This window comes from Eutrigla gurnardus, assembly GCF_963514095.1.
Source record: "Eutrigla gurnardus genome assembly, chromosome: 6".
Lineage (NCBI taxonomy): Eukaryota > Metazoa > Chordata > Actinopteri > Perciformes > Triglidae > Eutrigla > Eutrigla gurnardus.
The window spans coordinates 16,264,422-16,286,844 of NC_139920.1; the positions used below are offsets into that span (position 1 = coordinate 16,264,422).

The window sequence follows — 22,423 nt, forward strand, 5'->3', positions numbered from 1 at the left end:
GAAATATAACTAGAATCTGTCAGAGTTCAAGCTGCTTGGTCTTTAGACTTCCCAGGAGTCCTTTGCTGAATAGCATCCTCTTTCTAAGCGGCACGCACACGATACTACATGCACACAGGCAGTTGTCTTTTAGTCGTTTAGTAGTGTTGGCTCCATCTGCTGACCATCTTGAACACATGGAGTTACACCACAAGAGGTCAACATAGTAAATGAATACTATCAATCAATCCACAATGCTATTTACCCTTTTAATACATATATATACATGTGAATAAATGTAAAATGTATTTACATTGATATTGTCTCTTGTCAAGCAAAAGGTTAAAGTAATCTAGTCCTAGAAGAATCTAGAAAGGCTTGTTTCTTCAATTTAAATAAAAGAAATACAACTCCCATAATGCTCCAGGAGCATTAACAAACTCAAATAGGAAACTGCGCAAGCGCGTACCGTTGTCGTGGAAAAAATGGCGGCACTGCTGCTGCAAGAGTTGGAAGCTTCGGAGATAGCTAAGTTACCGAAAACAGTTCAAAACAAAATCGAGAAGTTTCTGTTGGATCAGCAGTATGAGATCGATTCTTTGAAAGCACAACAGGAGCAGTTTCGGGTTGATAGCGGTGAGATATTGCCCGATATTATCTTAGCCGGTGACGTTCTAACGTTAAGTGTTTTGCTTTTCGTCATGTAGAGCATGCCGGTCAACGGAAAACAGTTAAAGGGAATAATATTGCTCTAAATGTTGTAACAGATTGACCCCCACACTGTGTGTGTGGTTAACGCATATAAACGTATCTGGGGAGTTTAATTTACGCTAAAGCTATGCAACAATGCAGGTTATCAATAACCACGATTTGACGCTAATGCTAGCGTTAGCCAGGCTACTGAGCTAATGTTAGCATTAACGTCAACAAGATGACATTGAACAGTAGATAAATAGCTGTTTAACGCATTAGAAGTGTCCAGTTGCCCATTGTATTGTGTAATGTGTGCGGTTTTTTTTGCCAACCCTCTCTTTACAGAGCAACAATTCTTTGAAAAGGTGAAACAACTTGCTCAGTGTCAAGAAGATTTTTTGTCCCAGACTCAAGAACATCTTAAACTCAAAGAGCAGTTTAACAAGCAAGGTAAGAGAGGACGTATTGCAGTCTCATGGATGGATTTAACCAGACTCAGTTTGCATTGCTTCATCATGTTGGTTTAATTCAAATTGCTTTCTTTTTAGATGAGGAGCTCAAACGTGTGCGTGAGAAGAATGTGGAATCTGAATCCGCACAAGAGAGGCTGTCGTCAGAGCAGGTATGCCAAGATAACTCAACCATGTTAATAGTTAATAAATAATCCATTCAGTCACATTATCTTTTAGTCTTATTAGTAACAATTTACACAAACCACGTGGAATGTAGTCAGAAGTTGTGCTTTAGTTAAAGTTGCAGTAGTGGCTGATGGCTATACTTTACTCAATCATCATATCTGCTAATATAAGTGCAGCTTTTCTATGGATTCCAGATGTTAGACTTGCCCCATTTTGTTTGCTGTATTTTTCTGATTTTAAGAAGCTCATTAAACAGTGCTTAACCTAACATGTCTCAAAACATTGTGTTGTTGGCTTTTTGTAAAAGTGAAAGCATGATTGATAATCAATGTCAGTGGTTTGAAATCTGTGTTTATCATGTCTTTGTTTAAATTGCCTATTGGCATACATCTAGAGGAGAATATTTTGGGAAATGTTAAATAACAAATGAGTTCCGGACCAAATTTTTCATTTACTTGTTAGTGGAACTACGGGTTAAATCGTCACCATATTTATCGACATAATCTGCAAGTAGATCTTATTTTGCAAGCAATACCAGCCAACGCTAAATAATAAATAATGCTTCTTTATTTAGACTTTGCTGTCAAAAGCCAAAGAGGAACTGGAGGGAGAAAAGCGAGAACTTGTGCGAACACTGGAGAGGAGATCCTTGGAAGTGGAGCATTTAAATGGTGTGTATGGATTAATAAGCTTGGAGACGGTTGTCAAAAAATTTTATTTCTCATTGTACATACTAACTTTCTGTTGTGTCACCAGATGATTTCAGGCAACTCAATGACAAATTGGTGGAGATTAACACCTCTAAAATGGCCCAGCAGATGAAGTTGGATGAAGTTGAATCGGCTGAAGTCAACATTAAAGTGAGCTTTATTTTTGCATTGATTGAATAATATCTCAACATCAGATTTGTCTGTTGAGTAAGTGACTTTATAAGCCGCTATCACCTTGTACTATACTGCATATGTTTATCTTGTTTTTTGCAAGTAACTGAATATAATTGTGGTGGTTTGCCGTAACAGTACAAGGAGAGGCGTATGGAACAAGAGAAGGAGCTGCTGAATGGCCAAATATCTTGGCTGAACGAGGAATTGAAGGCAAAGAGTGAGGAACTCCTGTCCTTGTCCCGACAGAAGGGCAACGAGATCCTCAAACTGAAGTGCAACCTGGAGAACAAGGAAGACGAGGCATGCCTCTTTTTTTTATTTATATACAGAAGTTTTTAAAGCGGACTCTGTGATGGCAGATTAGCATCAAATACAATGATGACAAGAGCATTAAACTATTTAAATGTGTCAAAATGCATCCCATATGTAGAGATGGTGTGATGCACCAACCATAGACCAATAGTTGAGCATTTATTGTGACATTGTGGTGGATACTTTTTAAACAGTTACTTACTGACGGTGTTCTGCTTGTACCTTGACTGTAAACGGTTCTTCTATTTGAGTTTGTTTACGCACTTCCACTTATGAATGATTACCATGATGTCCAATAGTCATTACGTTTCTTTTGCCTGTGACTTTCAGTTGAACAGACTCGGAGACCAAGTGGCCAGTTTGAAGACTTCAAATGAGAACCATCAGAAACAGAATGAGGACATGATCTGCAAACTAAGAGAAGTATGTTTGTGTTATTTCTAATGGCCTTTTTTTTAAAGTCTTTTTAGTCTTCTTGTATTATACTCATATTCTGCTACAAACTGATCACTATTGTAGCACTCATTGTGACGTTTAATCATTGAAGTGTATGTCTGGACCTTTACTCATTCTAGGCTAAGGAACAACAAGCCACTATGGAGGAAAAGTTCAGAAATGAGCTGAATGCCAACATTAAGCTTTCCAATTTACACAAGGTACGTATGTGTATGGCAGCAGGGTGATGTGATGCAGTACCTTCTACCACCAAATACTTAACTCCCAGTCAATTCCAGTTTCCATCGATGGAGTATCAACATTTCACATTTTCCGAATATGCCAACACAACTCATGTCTTTTGGCTTATTTATTTAGAGCTGTTAAACCTAATGCTGAATACACAATACATGCTACATGGTTCTTTAATCTGTGCTTTTAAACGTCTATCTTTATGTTGACAGCAGTGAATATTCACTGTATGTCATAGTAAAGTAATTTCCCATTATTTTACCTGTTGTTGTGGTTGCAGGGAGCAGCAGCAGATTCTGAGGCCAAAAGTGAAGAGCTGAGTCGGGCAATGGAGGAGTTGCATAGGCTGCTGAAAGATGCTGGGGAAGGTGTGGTACCATCACAGAATGTCCACAACGACCATTTTCTGACTTTAGTTCTGAACTTTTTTCCTAGAACGAGAGAGTATGAACATGCTTGTTTGTGTAGCTCAGGATTTGAAGTTCTGATTTAGTTTCCTCATGGTTTTCCCTGATGTTGGCTCTGTTTACTCTTACGCCACAGCCAACAATGCCCTCGAGGAGAAGTTGCAGGAGATGAATGGAGCCACAGACAAGAGTGTTGCTGAGCTAAAGGAGCGGATCCAGGGTCTTGAGAAAGAGCTGGATAATGCCAACGAGCTGCTATCAAGTCCTAAATTTAGAGGTCTGTTGGTTGATTTTGTTCCTTTCTTGAATTTAAAAGAAGCAAAACATCAAGTCTGGAGGCGCCTTTTCTTTGAATAACCTGTGACTTCTTTTCTCCTTTTGCAATGTCCAGGCCCTATTGGTGCAACATCTGTGATCACAGAAGAGCAAATGACCACGATGTCTCCAACAGCAGCTGCTGTATCCAAGATAAAGCCCGGCATGAAGCTGACAGAAGTATGTCCACCTCAGTGAACACCACAATTACTTTATTATAAACCCTATGAACATTTGTATATGGGTCTGAATAAATGCCTATTGGAAATTAGTCCAAATATTGATTATGTGCAATGGACTGCCAAAATGGATTTACCTTATAACTTGATGTTATGCTATTGATTGTCTATTGATTGTTTCAAAGGCAAACTTATGCTTTGTTTTTATTTAGAAACACCTCAGTGTTGGATGACTGCATTTAGAGAGCATCATTATTGGACATTTTTTAGTATTTTCTTACTGGTTGTTATTGACTTGCTTGTGTTAATTGTGAACAGGTTCAAACTAACAGTGGGCACCATTGCCTTGTCTGCTCATTTTACCCCTTCGGTTTATCTTATTTTGATTTGAGATGTCATCTGCATTTTCAGCTGTATACCGCATATGTGGAGAGCCAGGAGCAGCTGCAGTTGGAGCGGTTGGAGAACAAGCGAGTCAACAAGTATCTGGATGACATCGTGCAGGAAGTGGAAGCAAAAGCCCCCATCCTCAAACGGCAGAGGGACGAACACGAGCGCATGCAGAAGTCTGTGGCCAGTCTTTCTGCTAAACTGGAGCAGGCTGTTAAGGTGGGTACGGCAGGCAGGTTGTATGTATGTTCAGCTGGTTAGTAAAGACTACATTCTGCATTACATAATACCGTCTGCACTGTATTATAATTATCAATGTTTTTTATGTACATTTACCTTAGGAGGTGCACCGTCTGCAGAAGGAATCTGATGAAGCTAATAAGCGCTCCTCTGTTCTGGAAAGGGACAACCAGAGGTGTGACCTGCAGCTGGGAGATATGGCTCAGCAGGTGGGTGCTCACATCTCTCCATTCAGTGTAAAGGATAATCCTCGATATGTCATACAAGATATATTATCAGATTTCTTATCTTCTATGCCTTACTTGGTCTTGCCTGCCAGGTACGTGTGCTGCTGATTGAGCTGGAAGAGGCTCGTGGAAACCATGTGGTTCACGAGGAGGAGGTGAGCTCAGCTGACATCAGCAGCACATCGGAGGTGATCAGCCAACACTTGGTGACCTTCCGCAGTGTGGAGGAGCTACAGAAGCAGAACCAGCGTCTTCTGACAGCCCTCAGGGAGCTCAGTGATGCCCAGGAGAAGGAAGAGTTTGAGGCCACAGGCAATAAGTATGTTGGTTTGTAATGTGTGCTAGTTTATTTTAGTTTCTTCTTTGTTCTTTCAATAAACAAATGTAAGTCAGGCAACTGTTTGATGTCTCACTATCCAAAATCAGTGATTGGTATCAAAGTTGGGGGAAAGGAATGCTAAAGAACAGTAATGCCAAGCATAACGCCCGAAAATACATTTTAGATTAATACACAAATACTAACCAAAGATTGTCAAACTGGAAGGCTAATAAACATGATCCGTTACAGGCATTGTGAACTGGAGCAGAGTTTTGACAAAGCCCAGCTTGAGCTTGAGTCCCTGAAGGAGCAACGCAGTCAGCAAATTAAGATGACCGAGTCCATCGTGAGGCAGAGAGACATGTACCGTGTGCTTCTAGCACAGGCAACAGGGGTCAGCTTCCCTCAGCAAGGTAACAGGCAAGAGATAACTTGGTTTATCTGCTGTTGACGAAAGACACGACATCCAGTACATGCACATTTAACTGCTTTGATTATAGCTCCTGGTAGAAGTTTCGGTCAGATCGATTTGATACAGTGTTGTGGGGATTTCTCCTACTTGGCTGAACTTCTGAGTGTTTTTCCTTTAAGGCACGCCACCCGAGGAGTTCTCCCTAACCTCCACCCCACGGCGTTCACCTGCAGCCATTCCCACCGCAGGGACACCCACTGCACTTGTCTCCATGGCAACAGAGTCTGCTGAAGCCTTGGAGGCCAAGGCAGCTTTGCAACAGGTGAGCAAACCTCATTATAAGGCATATTCACATGTATTAATTTCACTGTAACTCACTAATTTCTTTACACCCTGTGGTTCATGGATGTAAACCCTGTGGTTCATGGATGTACACCCTGTGGTTCATGCAACTGAAAGCATACGTTTGTTTGATGGTTAGTTTACTCTAAAGCTGCGGCTGTCCAGATTCCTGTTTCTGTTATTTCTGTTACCACTAAACATAGCTTTCTGTATTCAGTATTTATGGCCATCGTCACCCACTACAAGCATTCACCTCAATGATGATCATAACGTTCTCTTTTCCCATGTCTGCCACTAGATGGCACTATGTCTATAGTGACAGATCTGTATTTACTTAAATTATGTGCCCCAAATATGACCTTTTTTTGCTCATGATGCTAGAAAATGAATGGGATCAAAATAAAGTAATCTAACAGTGCTAAATGGGGGGGAAAGGAACATGATTTAGGGTCATTTGGTTATTATTTTATTGAAAAGACATCAGAAGAGCAGTCTCAGTGAATGGGTCAAAGGCTGGTCTAACGTGTGTTTGCTGACAACAGTAACCTAACTGTCTTGACATTAAATGTGCAGTTGCAGGATGTGTTCTCCACCTATAAAAAGGAGCGTATGGTGAGTGACAAGGCAATGACGGAGCAGAACGAGAAGCTCCAGGAGCAGCTCTCTGACCTCCACTCCCAGAATGCCAAGATATCCACCCAGCTAGAATTTGCCTCCAAGAGGTAAGTTAGTTTGGAAAACCCTTCTTCTGGTTTACTCGACACTAAAGAATACACAGGAGAGCGCATATGCCACTAAAACGGATGTCCGTCTCTACGATATCAGGTATGAGATGCTTCAGGATAACGTGGAGGGCTACAGGAAAGAGATTGCCTCCCTCAGAGAGAAAGGACAGAAGATGGCCGCCACCGCACAGAAACATGAGCAGACAACCCACGCTTTGAATGAGGATCTGAGAGCTGCCAAAGAGAAACTCACCATGGCTGAGGTTTGTCATCATTCCAGGGACCTTTTCAATCGTAATATTTGTGCCCTCGTTTCTTTTTTTTCCCCTTCACATTTTATCATCATAGTGGGGTTATTGCAGTGGTGCTTGATTTGGATTTGTGACTGCTTGAGGAGTCATTGAGCCATCTAGACTTATCTCCACTTAGGGCCAAGTTGAGAACCTGCGTAAGGAGAGAAACTTACTGAAACTGGTGGAGTCCAGGCTGAATCAGGAGAAGGAGTCGATCCTAAGCCAACAACAGAGCCAGAACCTGCTGCTGACCAACCTTCAAGCCATTCAGGTAATCTAGAAGTATGACTTTCATCACAGATTGTTTCTCACAAACACACACACACATGAATACAGTGCAAGCTTTAACAGTTAACTGCTTTGTTGTTCTAGGCCACTCTTGAGCGTTCAGAGACTGATACACGTCAGCGTCTAAACGGTCAGTTGGAGAAGCAGGAACGAGAGATCTCCCAGCTGCAGAAGAGGCTGGAGCATGAGGTGGAACAGCGCCACCTGCTCAGCAGAAACCAGGAAGTAAGCATAAAATTGGATGGGTGTCCATCTGTCTTCTCGTATAAAAGACTGTTTCACCTCAGTTATGTCTCACAAATGCAGGTAAACACGTACACATAATTCAATTATACTTGTCATTTATCACGCACAGATCCAGCTGATGGATGCAAAGAGGCAGCTAGAGCTACAGTTACCATTACACCAGAAGACCAAGGAGCTGCTGAATGCAGCCGAATTGGAGCTCAACACCCTCAGGCTGCAGCTAGGCACCAGCGACGCACATCACACCCTGATCACCCCCACCACGCCCATTATCAGAGGTTGGTATAAATGCAATTGCACACACACACACACACAGGCAGATTTACGTAATTTACGTAACAGCGCAATATAGAGAAGAATCATATATTTACACATAAATCATCAGTCATCAAATCTCATCACAACAAAAATGTAAGCAAAACGATTCCTAGATTAACGTCATTGGCAGCCAAATAATGTATTGCTCCTCGCAGAGTCATTATTTAATGACCAACATTTGCTAGCTATTTTTAGTTTTTGGAAAGTAAATATGTCCTAACAAAACAAATGAATTGCCCAAATTGGAAAAGCTCTCGATTTTATTTGTATTTATTTTTTTCAACAGCAAAAAAAATATTTTAGGATGCTATAGTCTTAACTAGTTTGTGTTGTTGTAACACTTTATAAGAAAGGATGCGGTTAAAGAGCCATGTTTTAGACATTATGAAATGTCTGAGCCACACTCGTTCAAATGTTTATACGTTTCTAAGAACAGACTCTTAACAATATAATTAGTTCACAAACCATTCTTCCTTTCTTAAAGGACATACCAATTGTACTGTGCAAATTTCATCTCCCACTTATGTCTCTAATTCTTCCTACTTTCAGGCATGCCGGGTTCAGATCAAGAGCGAGAGGATCTCCAGGGCCGTCTGCGTCTGGCTGAAACCCGGGCAGAGGAGCTGGCAGAGAGCCTCAGGGCAGCAACCTCCAGCATGGAGCAGTACAGAGCCATGGCCCAGAGCCTGGAGGAGTCCCTGGACAAAGAGAAACAGGTGCAAAACCAACCCAAACTGCATGTTCCGCCTCTCATAAAACCATTGACCACAACAACTTTGTAGATTTAAAAAAGGGAAAATATTTTGTGAGAAGTGTATAAATCTGTCTTGAATGTTAGACTTAATTATAAAGACATTTTATTTATAAAGATTATTTAAAAATGACCCTGCTTGATTTTTTTTTCTTCATCACACTTTATGACTGATTTTCTTGCATACACATATTTGCATGTGTTTTTTTTTAATTGTATTTAACACGTCAAGCAAACATTGGGACATTTTTTGATGTTTTACTGATGTTTGTATAACATTTTTATATTTGTCAATACCTAATGACCAGGTAACAGAGCAGGCCCGCTCATCCATTGAAGCCCGTATGAAGGAGGCTGAGAAGGAGCATCACAGGCTGGAGGAGAAGCTTCTGGAAGCAGAGAAAGAGAAACACAACTCAGAGGAGCAGAAGAGGAGAGCCCTGGCCTCTCTGGAGGAACAGGTATATCAAATCCCACATTATTAAGCAAGTTTTACACACAAAGTCACAATGCTGTAGATTTTCCTTATTCACTGTAGGGCTGCAAAATATATTGTTTCAGCATCGGCATTGTGATGTGCCCATGCACAATAGTGTTGGCAACCTACACAGAGCATGCCTCATTAAATACGCTTCGTGGGTGTGACTTTTCTGCTTTCATATTTATAGAACCAGTGAGTTTTTGAATACATGTTTAACTAGAGTATAACATTGTTTATAACTCTTAGCCCCTTAATTTAGCTCTTTTAAAAGTGCATCAAATTGATGCATTTAACTTACATTTAGGGTGTTTTTTCATATACCATTTTATATTGCAAGCCAGTTTTCTTCCAATATCGTGCAGCCCTGTAATTTTTCCCTCACCACATTTAATCTTCTGAGCACTGTTTTTGTGTTTAGTTTGATTCATCATTATACAAGTAAGAAAAAACCTTTTCTTTTGTTATGTGTCCATTAGATGAACAGTCTAAGGAGAAGTCTCAGCAGTTCCCAGGCAGATCACAAGGCGGTGCTGCAGCGTGTTGCAGTAGCTGAAGCCCAGCAGCAGCAAGCTCTAAAGGACAGCCAGGAGCAGGTAAGCAGCTACTACAAAATTGAATGCAGAGGAATATGATTATTATTAGTTCTTATAAATTGGGAATGATCCTGATACAATCACCTATTGATGTAATTAAACTCAGAGGATCATATACTGGTCACAATTTGGTTCAAAGGAAAGAAACGTGCTAAAGCAATCACATCCTTCATGTCACATTTCACAAGACTTGTGTGAAACGTATTAGTCCATTAGGACCATGCATTGAGTTATTATTGAATATAAGCTTATTCCAATTCATTAGTGCTATAAGATATTGGTATACCATGCAATTATCTGTTGATCTCAAATCTCCTTTCCCATCTCCTAGGCTAAGCTGGCAGCTGAAGCGCAAGATAAATATGAGCGGGAGATGTTGCTGCATGCAGCAGACGTGGAGGCTCTGCAGGCTGCTAAGGCTCAGGCCCTGCAAGCTGTCGAGCTGAGGCTCCAGCTGGATGAGAGAGCCCAGAGGGTCAGCGCTGAGCTACTGGAGGCCAGGGTCTCCTGGGAGGAGCAGGAGAAGATCCTCAAGGTGAATGCACAGATGTAGAGGTGACAGGATTAGATATAATAACATGGAATTCACAAAAGTCCAACAAAGATTTTGTCATATTTCAAGGCGGCATGGTCATTTTGTCCATTGACTTATTTTTCATTAAAAAAAAGCAAAACTTAATTTCTATGCTCACATTATAGGAAGAGACGTCAAAGATGGAGAGCCGCTATGAAGACCTGCAGAGGCAGAACACCCTCTTGCATGAGCAGATCCAGACAATGAGCAGCAAGATGGCTGACAAGTTGCAACGTGTTGCCAGTGAGAGTTCAATGAACGTCTCCCTGACTGAGGAGGGCAAATCTCAAGACCAAGTCCTCGAGATTCTCAGGTAATGGATTTCAGCACAAATCACACAATACTTTTGTGTATTGAGCCTTGCAAAAAAATAATTTGGAAAAAACATGGAAAATCACAATCTCTACCAGTGTGTTCTTCTGATCAATTGTACTGCCTACCCATAGTCTCATTACTGTTCCATGATCTTCACTTTTTTGATACCCGTATTTGTTCTCCATCAAAGGTTTGTGCGTCGAGAGAAGGAGATTTCAGAGTCTCGGTTTGAGGTCGCCCAAGGGGAGAGTCTGCGATACCGCCTGAGGATGGAGCATCTGGAACGTGAGCTGAAGGAGGTGCAGGACAGCTTAAGTGCTGCAAAGGAGAGGATGCAGGTATATTTTAGTTCTTTTACTCCATGGTGCAATAACATAAATCGTTGCAAAGACCAGAATAGATGCGTCAGGCAGCGCAGAAGTTGACATATTTCAAGGATGGTACCTTGCTATTGTACAGAGACTGAACAAAACTGTGTATGAACATAGACTGGTATAAACAACAAGGTCGCTGCTGTATTAATGCCTGAATTATGTTGACAGGTGACAGCAAAGACACTGGCTCAGCATGATGAACTGATGAAGAAGACTGAAACGATGAGCATCCTGATGGAGACCAACAAGATGCTGAGAGAGGAGAAGGACAAGATGGAGCAAGAGCTGCAGCAAACCCAAGCAAAGGTATCGGTTGCTTTTTATACAAAATGTTGTGGTTTTCTTGAATTTGATACACACTCCTTTGATTTACTATGATCGGATAATATCCTTTTGCCAAATTAAAGTGGCAGTCTGTAAGATTTGAGATCCGTTGCTTCTAGCGGCCTCTTTGGCGGTAGATGGAACTGCAGGCGAGCCTCATCTCCTCATTGCGTGATGCCTTCAAATGCTCCACACTGAAAGGAGGTCTGTCGTTTTCCCTCGTTGGCGGTCACTTTGCTTCTTGATTACTTGACCTTCTTCACTTCCATTAATTTCTTTTACTTGGGACTAGAAGATGAATGGTCTTCGTTCTCTGGCTGGTGATCCTTCATTGTGAGTCAGCAGTAATGAAATGTACCTGGCTGCTCCGGTCAAACACTTTAGACTAGAGGGAGCCTGACTCAGCATTTGGAAGTTACGGATTTCCGATTACAAGTAAACGCAGCATGCTTCCGTGAGTAGCTCTACCTGGGCAGACCAACCGCTGCTGACTGACTTTAAAAACTTCACTAATTTTGCGCGGGAATGTCGCCACAGACACAGACGTTTTAACTCACTCTTTGACAGATACTAAATATAAAGACAATTAAATAGATGAAAATGTTACGGACTGCCACTTTAAGTGAAAGGATACACTCCTGTTTTTTTGTAGACTTTTAACCCCGTCACTCAAAAATTCACTCCATCATCCTGGTATTACAAGCTGTTTAGTGTTCCTTAGTGAAATACCAAATCCAGAGGGTTTCAGCTCATCTGCTGTGCATTTCAGGTACAAAAGATGGAGTCAGACATCATGCCACTGCAGCAGGCCAACTCTGAGCTGAGTGAGAAGAGCGGGATGCTGCAGGCAGAAAAGAAGATACTGGAAGAGGAGATAAAGCGCTGGAAAGCTCGGACCCAGGTCAGTGAAAAGGGCAAAAACTAATAATGCTGGTTGTTAATAGGAGGGGAAATACATCTGTCATTAGAAAAGTAAATCGTCTTGTGATAAATATTCAAATAGTTATACTTTTATCACTTTCAACAACTAAAACACAACCGTTTCTCTCGTTCTTTTAGCATCTGGTGAGCCAGCAAAAAGATTCTGATCCAGAAGAGTACAAGCGTCTGCACTCTGAGAAGGAGACACATCTCAAACGCATTCTGCAGCTCACTGAGGACAGCACCAGACTTAAAGCAGAGGTTGCCAGGTGAGGGATTATACAGCTAATTATTTAACTATTCAATGTGTATTGACCAGGATATTTAGTGTGAAGCGTCAAGCCCTACCAGTTCTTTTTCTGGCACTGTAGCATTCACTTCACAATTTCTTGATTTCTCTCTATAGGACCAACAATCACACGACAGCTTTGCAAAGCCAGATACATAACTTGCGTGACAATGTGAGTAAGATGACTGTAGAGAGGAATGCGCTAGAGAAGGAGATGGAGAACAAGAACCAGGAACTCCAGGAGAAAGGGCGAACCATCACCCAGGTCAAGAAGATCGGACGCCGCTACAAGACTCAGTATGAAGAACTCAAGGTGGAACATGACAAGGTGAGAGTTCAGTAGCTGTTCATCTCTCTTTCTTACTCTTTGTTACAGAGCTTAAAACAAGAACTGTTTGATCGTATTGTTCATTCTAATTTTGGTTTAAGCATATTTTTTTGCCGTGTTTCCTCTAGTTGGTAGTTGAGGCTGCAGCAGGCCCTTCCCAAGAAGAGGAGGCTCGTCAAGCTTCAGTTCAGGAGTTGCAGAACCTCCGAGATTCTCTGAACCAGGCTGAAGCCAAGATCAGAGAGCTGGAAGGACAGCTGGAGAACGTCGGCAAGGTTAAACCACAAGTTTCAGCCAAGGCCTTTAGCTGATCTTTTTTAAAGTTGGACTAGTGTTCATAGCCTTCTATAGTTTACACCACTGAAAAAATATTTTTTAAAGAGCCAGTACAGCGCTCGCCCAAATACCATGTCTTTATATATACATTAATTAGTATCCTATCTTCCTGGCCTGCGACAGGTGGTGACCGAGCGTGAGACAGAGGGGCGTAATGCCCAGGAACAGTCCTCCAGGCTGCAGACAGAGTTGACCAGGCTGAGGCAGGAGCTGCAGGATAAATCTTCTCAGGAGGACACGCTGAGACAGCAGATGACTGACAAGGAGGACAAGACCAGGAAGGCCATTGTTTATGCCAAGCAGAAGATCAACCAGCTAACGAGTAAGAGGGTGTCCCTCATGTTGCAACCAACGGACATATAATATTTTACTTATTTATACATTTCTCTTCTATTTGCCCAAATTGTTATTATTTTGTTTGCCTTACTTGAATCTCAAACCTAAATGATTTATGTCCAGACACCAAAGACCAGCTGCTGAAGGAAAATGAGGACCTAAAACAGAAGCGTGAGGAGCTGGAGGTGCGAGTGAGTGCTCTCAAGTCTCAATACGAGGGCCGTCTGAGTCGGCAGGAGAGAGAACTGAGAGACCTGCGAGGCCATCAGGAGAGACAAGAGCAGAGAGACGAGCCACCCGAGGCAGGTCCCAGCAAGGTGAGAGTTTTCACAAGCCAGACATGAATATTTTTGTTTAATTTTACATAAAAAAATAACTTCATAAAAAACATGAGCTACTTATCGAAGCTATTTCTCTTTTCTCTTTCTTTCTTATCAGCAATGTTATTATTTGCAAATGACATGGTCAAGATATTAGTTTTGTTGCTCAACTTTTCATCACTGTAAAAATGTATTGGAGCCATAGATCATTTATGAAGAAATTGTTGCATCTACATCATCGTATGGGACTACAGTGCTCCTCTGTATTTGATAAGGATTGGAGAATGGCAACTTCCTGTATCATGACTCAATATTCATTGGTTCCCATCATGACTTTTGTGTCTCTGTCTCTATTTTCAGACCCAGGAGCAGCAGAGGAGCACAGAACAGAGGCAGATCAGTCTGAAGACAACCCCAGCTGCAGACAGGGGCAGGTATGATACACTGCAACTAAATATAATATCAGTTAATATTCCATCCACTGGGGTGTGTTATATAGAAGTGAACACCTCATACCTTTCACTGCAGTTCTGTGAGGCTCTTTAAAACGCATTCTACGACTTGTTCTCGTCTTTGTTATATTAAAAGTGCATCAGTAGCATCATTATTCATCATGTCCCAATCTCTGTCTCCGTCAGTGCCAGCACATCTGAGCCTCCGACTGCCAACATTAAGCCAACACCTGTGGCTACATCCAGCAAGCAGCCTGTCAATCCAGGGAACAAACCCACACCGAGGGCAAGCATCAGGCCTATGATTACCCCGGCCACTGTACCCACCCCAACACCCACGGCTACGGTCATGCCCACCACGCAGGTGGAGACTCAGGAAGGTAAGTCTAGCTTAAGACACAAGCTTCCACTGTAGGAAACGAGCCAAAGGAATAGTGCCCCTAAAGATGCGTGTCTTTTGTTAGAAGCTAAATCTGTTTTCCACTAACTTAACCTCCTCTACAGCCATGCAGTCTACTGAAGGCCCACCAGTGGAGCATGTGACTGTGTACGGCAGTGCCAGCGGCTCTGTGCGCTCCGCCAGCCCCAACGTTCAGACCACTTTAGCGAGCCCCATGCTGACTGTGCAGCAGACTCAGACACAGGCCACAGCATTCGTCCAACCGACTCAGCAGCAGAGCATGACCCATGCAGAGCCAGCCAATCAGGAGCCACCACCCATGGTCATTGAGGCAACACCTAGCTCGCAGGTGGACTGGCCTTCAACGTCCTCCACCTCTTCTGTGTTTGGGACTGGTGAGTTTTTTTTTGTTTTTGTTTTTTTTTTTGTATTTGATATGATTTGGGGTTTGTATGGAATATAAATACCTATAGGGACATATTAGAACAGGAGATTTTGCAGAGGTGTGTATGCATATTGTAATAACTAGATTTAACACCCAGGATCTTGTTTTGTGGAGAGAATAAATGTGATATTTATACAGAAGCTCATTTTTTAAATTGGGTACAGTCAAGTCACTTTTACATATTTGCTGCTACAAATTGAACAAAGACGCGTACAGGCCCACATTGCTGTTACAGCCATCCAGCATGAACAACAATAACAAAAAAAAAATTTTTTTTTCTTTTCTTTTCTTTTTTTTTAATTATGCCACCCTTTAGACATGGTGCAGTTTTAAAACGTTTATTTTACCCATTTCGGGAGTAAGTCTAAACAATATCCATGCCTTAATCTCTAGTTTCAGCAACACCAGGAACCTCCTCCATGTCCAAGAGGCCTCGTGATGAGGAGGAGAGCACCACCATGGTCACTGACACAGATTCCACCCAGGAGGATAACTCCAGGGCTCCAATAGCTAAGAAGCTACGCATCATCCAGAGAGTGGGTCCAGAGGTGAGGAGAGGGGGAAATCTTCATTGTGGCACAGACTATGGTGGTTGGACCTTGGACCTCCCTGGAAGAATCATTTGTACATTTTAAAGTGAAATGCATCGATCTTTGAGAGCAAATTAAGAGGCTAGATCTACAAAGAACTTTATGCTCTTAACAATTCTGTGCTTTTGTTCTGTGGTAGATTGTAACCAAGTACATTTAGGCTACTCAAGTACTGCACTTTTGACATACTTGTACTTGTACTACTTGAATAGTTCCATTGTATCTTTGTATATCTTATAGGGAAATATTGTACCTTTTTAAACTTCACTGCATTTATTTGACAGTATTAGTTACTAGTTAGGCTAGATTGCATATTTAGATTCTTAATACAAAATCTAACTCAACTAATGACCTGTAATATTTTAAGTAGTGTATAGCCTTATTATGAAGTAGTAAAAATCATCTCCATCTTTTCCAGCTGCAACATTAAATTGATGAACATAATCCACAAATATATTATTTTTGGTTCATTATGAAACTTTGGCGGGCTGCCACAGTTTGGGTAATTGATGCGGAACGCTGTGTCATCATGGCCGTCATGGAGGGGTTGTTGTGTTCTCAGGAGGAGGTGCTGGTGGAGGACAGTGCTGAGGCCGAGGGGGTGGTCCCAACAGACAGCCAAGAAAGTGCAGAAGCAAGCCAGGTAGGCCATCACCTACTATATAAAAGCCTATCTCATGGAAAACTGTGCCAAATACAGTGTAACTGCCAGGATTAATGGTGTGGTAATTACTTGTTGCTACTACATGTATCACACCTTTTCATGGAAGATAGTAGTTTTTCATGTAACGCATGTAAATGAATAGATTGCATGCTGTTTATAGTGTCCATTGTTTCACCCTGCAGACAGAGTTTCCAGTACTGGAGGAAGACGATGAGGGTGCAGCCTCCCAGTCCGTCATGATGGACCAAGAGGTTACCCTGACCCAAAGTGACACCCCTGACCAGCTGCAGCATGAAGTCATCGTCATAGTAACTGACACGGAGAGTGAGGATGACCAAGAGGAGGACGATGAAGAGGAAGAAGAGCCGGTAGAGAGTTTCTGTCGAGCATTTTTTTTTTTTTAAAGGCATTGTGTGAATGGCATTTACCAGTCACAGAATGTTCAAAAACTGTTTAGGTGTCCCACCATTAATGATTTGACCACTGCTCAATGTAGGATTACGAGGAGGAGGAAGAAGAGGAAGAAGAAGAAGAGGAGGAGGAGGAAGACGAAGAGGAGGAGGAGGAAGATGATGGAGAAATGGGAGAGGAAGGAGAAGACAGTAACGGGGGGAGCGGAGACGGCAACGACGCTTACGAAGGAGACGATGCAGAGGTTGGATTACCTATGACACATTGTGCACTCACAGTCACAGCTTTGACCTTATCCACACCTACACACATCCAGTACACCATGTTAACCCTTCCCACGCCTACAGTCACATTTACGTACCGTTTCCAGCTCTCACACTCACTTTTTCCACCCTGTGTCATGTCACTTGCATTTTGCCCCTGTGTCGTAACTTTCTGTCTGTGTGAAAGCAGAGCATGTGTTGACTTTAGTTGTTTACCTTTTTACTCTAGTCTTGGTTGCACATGATGAGTCAGTGTCTGCAAACGGACCGTTAAGACTCTCACTGGTAATCTACATGTGGGCAATCTGTAAACCACTGGTGGGTGTGTGGGTGTGGTTGTGTGTGTGCGTGTGTGTGTGTGTGCCCCTGTAAACATGGGTGAAAAGTAAAAAAACATTATATAAATCAGAGATTATCAGTGAGTAATGAAATAATTATTTCATTTAATGGAACATGTATTAAACTATGAAAAAATAAATTAGCCCCTTTAATTATGCTGTTATAATACTCAAATTCTTTGGCTATATTATAGTCGAATTCAAATCTTGCATTCTACAAGTGTGGAAGCGCTGTCTTAAAAATGCTGAGACATGGGAAGTAGGTTTTTAGTAGTCCTTTTTCTGACATAGTTAGTTTTTCTGACATTGCATTGTAAAATCTCAAATGAATTAGACTTTTTCTTTTTTAAAAAAAGAATTAACCAGATGCCTCTGAACCAACAGCGTGCATAGAAAACGATCTGCTGTGAGAATTCAAATTCCAAATACAACTTGTCTTAAACTGTAGGAACCCTGAATTAAACAGTCAAGCAAAGTGATACATTAAATTGTTTGTTTGCCAGTCCTCAACAATTAAAACATATGGACATGTGTTAATACTAATAAATTTTGGGCTTTTCTGAAGGGCGTCTTTGTTCCATATAGGGATGAAATGAACCATAATGTGTATTTGGTGCTTCGCCAGTATATGCTGGCATCTATAATGTGTGAGAACCATCCAATAACCTACAAATGCGCCTGTTTTTCTTTTCTACTAATCTTCAAACTATTTTACTTGCCCGTTTAACTTATCACTCATTTTCTATTTTTTTGTATTCATTTTCCTTCCCCAGGGAGCTGATGTAACGGACCCAGGCACGGAGACGGAGGAGAGTTTGGGGGCGTCTGACTCCACCCAGAGGCCAGCAGATTCCCAGACACCCAGCTGTAAGATCCAGGAAACCCTTTCAAATGCACATACGTAGATCCACCCCAGACTCTCCACATGTGCTCACAAACTGTCCCGCCATCCAATTAGTTATCGGACAACTGACGATGACATTGAAGATGTAATATGTTGTTGTCTTGTCTGAAGGGAAGAGTGTTACATGTGTCAGCCAAAATAAACATAATTTCCAGCCAGGGCACATAAAGGTTTACTTTTACTTTGAAAGTCATTTTGAGGCCCCGTGTTGCTGGTGGGTCGACATAAAACACAAATTGAGTACATTAGACAGGTGATCAGCCCATGATTAGGGAAAACGAGCACAAAAATGGTTCAGGGAACATCATGGACTTCTTAACAACTTCTGGATGCCTTCAAGTCATTTGTTTTTGACCCTAAATATGATTTGTGCCGTTTATTTCAAATAATTATAGAGTATTTTCTACTGTTATTTCAGTCGAGGGCAGCTCACTAGAGGCGTACTCTACAGAGCAACCTATCACAAGCTCTGGTACTCGGATGCCCCAGTCGCCACGAAGACCAACACATCAGCTGCCCCCTCGCCTGAACATTGCCCCGACATCAGACCTGGGACCGCCTGCTCAGGTTCAGGTATGAAGGAAGAGAAATCTGTTGTCAGTAAGAAAAAGTGGAATTTAAATAGAACGTTGGATTCAGTTATTGCTGTTTTTTTATGGCACAATACACCCAGTACCTTTTTGTAAAAACATGCTTTTCCTGTGCTTTCACATATTAATACACATACTCATCTTTTCATGTAAACTATGTATAGATCACAAGCTCTGCTAATCCATTTTGTCAATTGTAACTTAACAGCGCATGCCTGTCCGTCGTCAGTCAGTGGGCAGAGTCCCTCAGCTCACTCCTGGGGTCCCAGGCAGTTCTGTAAGTCCATTTAATCCATTAATTCTGTACATGTTGGTGTGAAACGTACACTCCTGTGTTTCTGTGTCTTTACGTGTTGGCGTTCAACACTTTCCCATATCTGTCCCTCTGCAGCAGCACTTCTATGACGATGATGACAGGATGGTTCCCAGCACTCCCACTCTGGTGGTGCCACACCGCTCCGATGGTTTTGACCAGGCCATCCAGTGAGTCTCGCACACATTGACACACACCAGGCATTCAGAATGCACGTTTTTAGATCACATGATTTTTATTTCATACAGAAAATGTTTATTTTTTCACCTATAACTAAAACATCTGTATCTTTTAGTTAATTAAAACTTTAATTTAGGCATCTATGTTATGGTCTTTGACACGTACCTTTTAAATTTGTTATAAAGAGATGGAGAGAAATCCTAAAATTCCTGGAACTGCTGTCACTCTGCCTTCTTATGACAGTAAATGACTGTTTTGTTTGTCAGTTCTCCCCAAGTGGCTGGTGTGCCTCGCTTCAGGTTCGGTCCTTCAGACGACATGCCACAGACCAGCTCCTCCTCACACTCTGACCTGGGACAGCTCGCGTCACAAGGAGGTACTCCACCATCACATGTTTATAGAGATTAACAGTGTTTGTAGAATGGCCTTAAAGAACCCACCAGCTTATTTTTTTAGCTGATTTTTTTTGTTGCCCGACAGAATCTAAAAGTTTTTCCTATTGTCTTAAGGTCTTGGGATGTATGAAAGCCCCTTGTTCCTAGCAACTCATGAAGAGGAGTCTGGCGGACGCAGCGTTCCCACCACACCCTCGCAGGTTACAGCACCAGGTATCTGTCTCTGGCAGTTCCCATTCAGCTTGCTGACTATTCTCAGAAAGCGTGAATCATGTTGGGTAACGAACGAATTGTCATCATGTGCTTAAATAAAATCAGTGAGTGTATTTTTTTTTTTTATGTGCTTCTCTTCCAGTAACTATCTTCTCGGAGGTGGCTCAGTCTGACACCACCAGTGAGTACGCCTCCCAGTCTGTTCCCATGGTGAGCACGTCCACACCAGGCCTGGTTGTGTCAGGAGCAGCCAGCTCAGGGGAGGACAGAGACGACGTCTTCCTGGAGCCAGAAACTGATAGGTGAGACTCCCTCCTCCCTACGGTTTGTCAATCTTTTCACATTTCGGATGTCTGGCGTCAGCGTGTTTTCCCCCGACGTTCAGCTACAACATTCCTCATTTCTTTTTTCACTGAAAATCTGTTTTCTGTCTTGTATGCTATGCTGTACCCAACTTTTATTCTGCCGATAAATCCATTAATCTAACAACTGATTTATTGATTATATTAAAGATATTTTTTTTATAACCTGATTCATAAAACAATTAATTTACTCAAAATAATATCAAAAACGTGCCTGGTTAATATTTCATACATATAACAATATAATGGACCTTTTCTGTCAGATGCCAGATTAAGAAATACTACAAATCTATTTTTTTTTTTATCCGTACAGCAAAGTGTCAAAGGATTTGATGCAGATTGACTGTAATAATAACCACAGATCTTAAGCAGATTCCTATTTTTGTTGACCACCATTTTGTCCCTCACTCATAGCCGTTAAACAACTGCTGTTAATGTCAGATGACATATGGTGTAAAGTTACGTTACCATAACAGCAGCAGTGCAGAAATGACTCAACATATATAATAATAAAAAACATTTAGAAAAATCAATGTGACCTGTACTAAGAAACTCTTTCACATGTAATCATTTTGTATCACACTTTGAAGGGTACATGATAAACAGCACAAACTGTTTTCTTGTAAGCAAATGAACAGATTTTTTAAATCAATTACTTCAGGGAATCACCTCAGCCCTATTGCATGCATTCATTTGTGGTCTGTTTATTCCAGGATTAGTGCAGAAGCATCAGTAGATCCAGTGGTCTTGCAGGGAGATATAGTGGAGCCCGGTCAGCAGTCGGACAAGGCCTGCCTCCCCTCCACCAGCCAAGAGCCCTCCTCCAGCTCTGCAGGTACAGTGTAGCCACACGAATGCAGATCCCTGCTGTCAATCACAATGTATCTCCTTTAAAACTTGAATTAGTGTTCGGTTCTGATTGAGGTGGTGTTGTTTTTTTTCCTAGATACAAGCAGTGCACCACCTAAACCCTCTAGACCTGCACCCAGCAGACAGCTGCAGCGCTGGCCAGAACACCGCCGTGGCGGCATGAAGAGAGGAGGTAAAAAGCACACACATACACATATTGGGTGGTGATGGAGCTCACATTACTCATTAGCTGTCCCGGCTCAAACTGGGCATCATAAGAAACCATTCATAAAAAACTTTAAATCTTAAATGTTTGATGTTACAGACTTTGAATAATATAATATTATTGTTCATTGATGGTGTATTTTTAAGTTGTTGCTTGCCTGAAAAATAGTATTAAATCAAGCTAAACTGATCTTTGTGTGTATTTACTTACTAACATTAATAGCAGTGCAATATAATTGGCTCACATTTTCTGCATTATGACTTGTGCTCACCAACAGTCATGATTTACACTAGTGATGCACAAATCACAGTTGTATCCATGCATCCATCAGGTGGTCATAAAAACTTCCATTGTGATTAATACAGTAGTAGACGGGTGGGTTAAATAAAACATCATTAATGAGAAAAATAATAACATCCTATACCACCTAAGGAACAGCAGCATCACGTCCTTATTTCAGAAGTTTATTTTCTCTGTGAAGTTTATAACAAGCCTTTAGTTTTTAGTTTTGCTGCCTAAATGTCCTGCGATATTTCCACAAACACTGAAAAATGTTTCATTTTATTTACCAGTCATGACATTGAATACATGGCATTGTGTATTATAATTGAGTTTATTGTTGTTGAGAATAAGAATAACAGGAAATGCGATCATTGTTTTACATTTCATACACATTTTTATACAGCCACTGTACATCATTTTTACATCAGTATAGCAGGCTTTGTTTAAACAAGGCTGTTTTATATCCCAACAGGTCAGGGATTTCCTTCTCGGGGTGCAAATGGGAGACGATTCGCGAGATGAAGCTCCTGTCGGAAAACAGCGACTGGAGAAATTCCCGTCAAATCACATTACATGTTTCAGTGTGTTCAATATTCTGTATTTTACCTGGTTAATGCTCACTAGTTCTCTTGAAGCCTGATGCTTTTAGTTTTGCTTTTGTTTTTCTATGTACTTGTAAAGTACCATTTTTTTAAAAATCAGTCCATGCT

General features: G+C 41.5%; 1 protein-coding gene across 1 annotated transcript; it reads left to right on the forward strand.

Moving 5' to 3' along the window:
• Positions 1-464: 464 nt before the first annotated feature.
• tprb (translocated promoter region b, nuclear basket protein) lies at positions 465-22,324 on the forward strand (the record flags this gene model as incomplete). Its single annotated transcript, XM_084012183.1, has 51 exons — positions 465-615; positions 1,018-1,122; positions 1,221-1,294; positions 1,885-1,981; positions 2,067-2,170; positions 2,330-2,494; positions 2,837-2,929; positions 3,082-3,162; positions 3,474-3,561; positions 3,737-3,877; positions 3,992-4,095; positions 4,506-4,703; positions 4,826-4,933; positions 5,044-5,270; positions 5,520-5,683; positions 5,862-6,004; positions 6,598-6,746; positions 6,850-7,012; positions 7,179-7,313; positions 7,415-7,555; positions 7,686-7,854; positions 8,444-8,610; positions 8,954-9,106; positions 9,603-9,719; positions 10,051-10,254; positions 10,419-10,606; positions 10,799-10,946; positions 11,151-11,288; positions 12,076-12,207; positions 12,366-12,496; positions 12,634-12,844; positions 12,973-13,119; positions 13,304-13,502; positions 13,640-13,833; positions 14,197-14,270; positions 14,475-14,668; positions 14,793-15,083; positions 15,527-15,681; positions 16,286-16,366; positions 16,570-16,755; positions 16,884-17,042; positions 18,173-18,266; positions 18,722-18,876; positions 19,102-19,170; positions 19,285-19,376; positions 19,653-19,762; positions 19,896-19,994; positions 20,137-20,296; positions 21,070-21,191; positions 21,303-21,398; positions 22,186-22,324. The coding sequence occupies 51 exons, from the start codon at positions 465-467 to the stop codon at positions 22,233-22,235; spliced, it is 7,116 nt and encodes a 2,371-aa protein (XP_083868309.1). The 3' UTR covers positions 22,236-22,324.
• Positions 22,325-22,423: the final 99 nt, after the last annotated feature.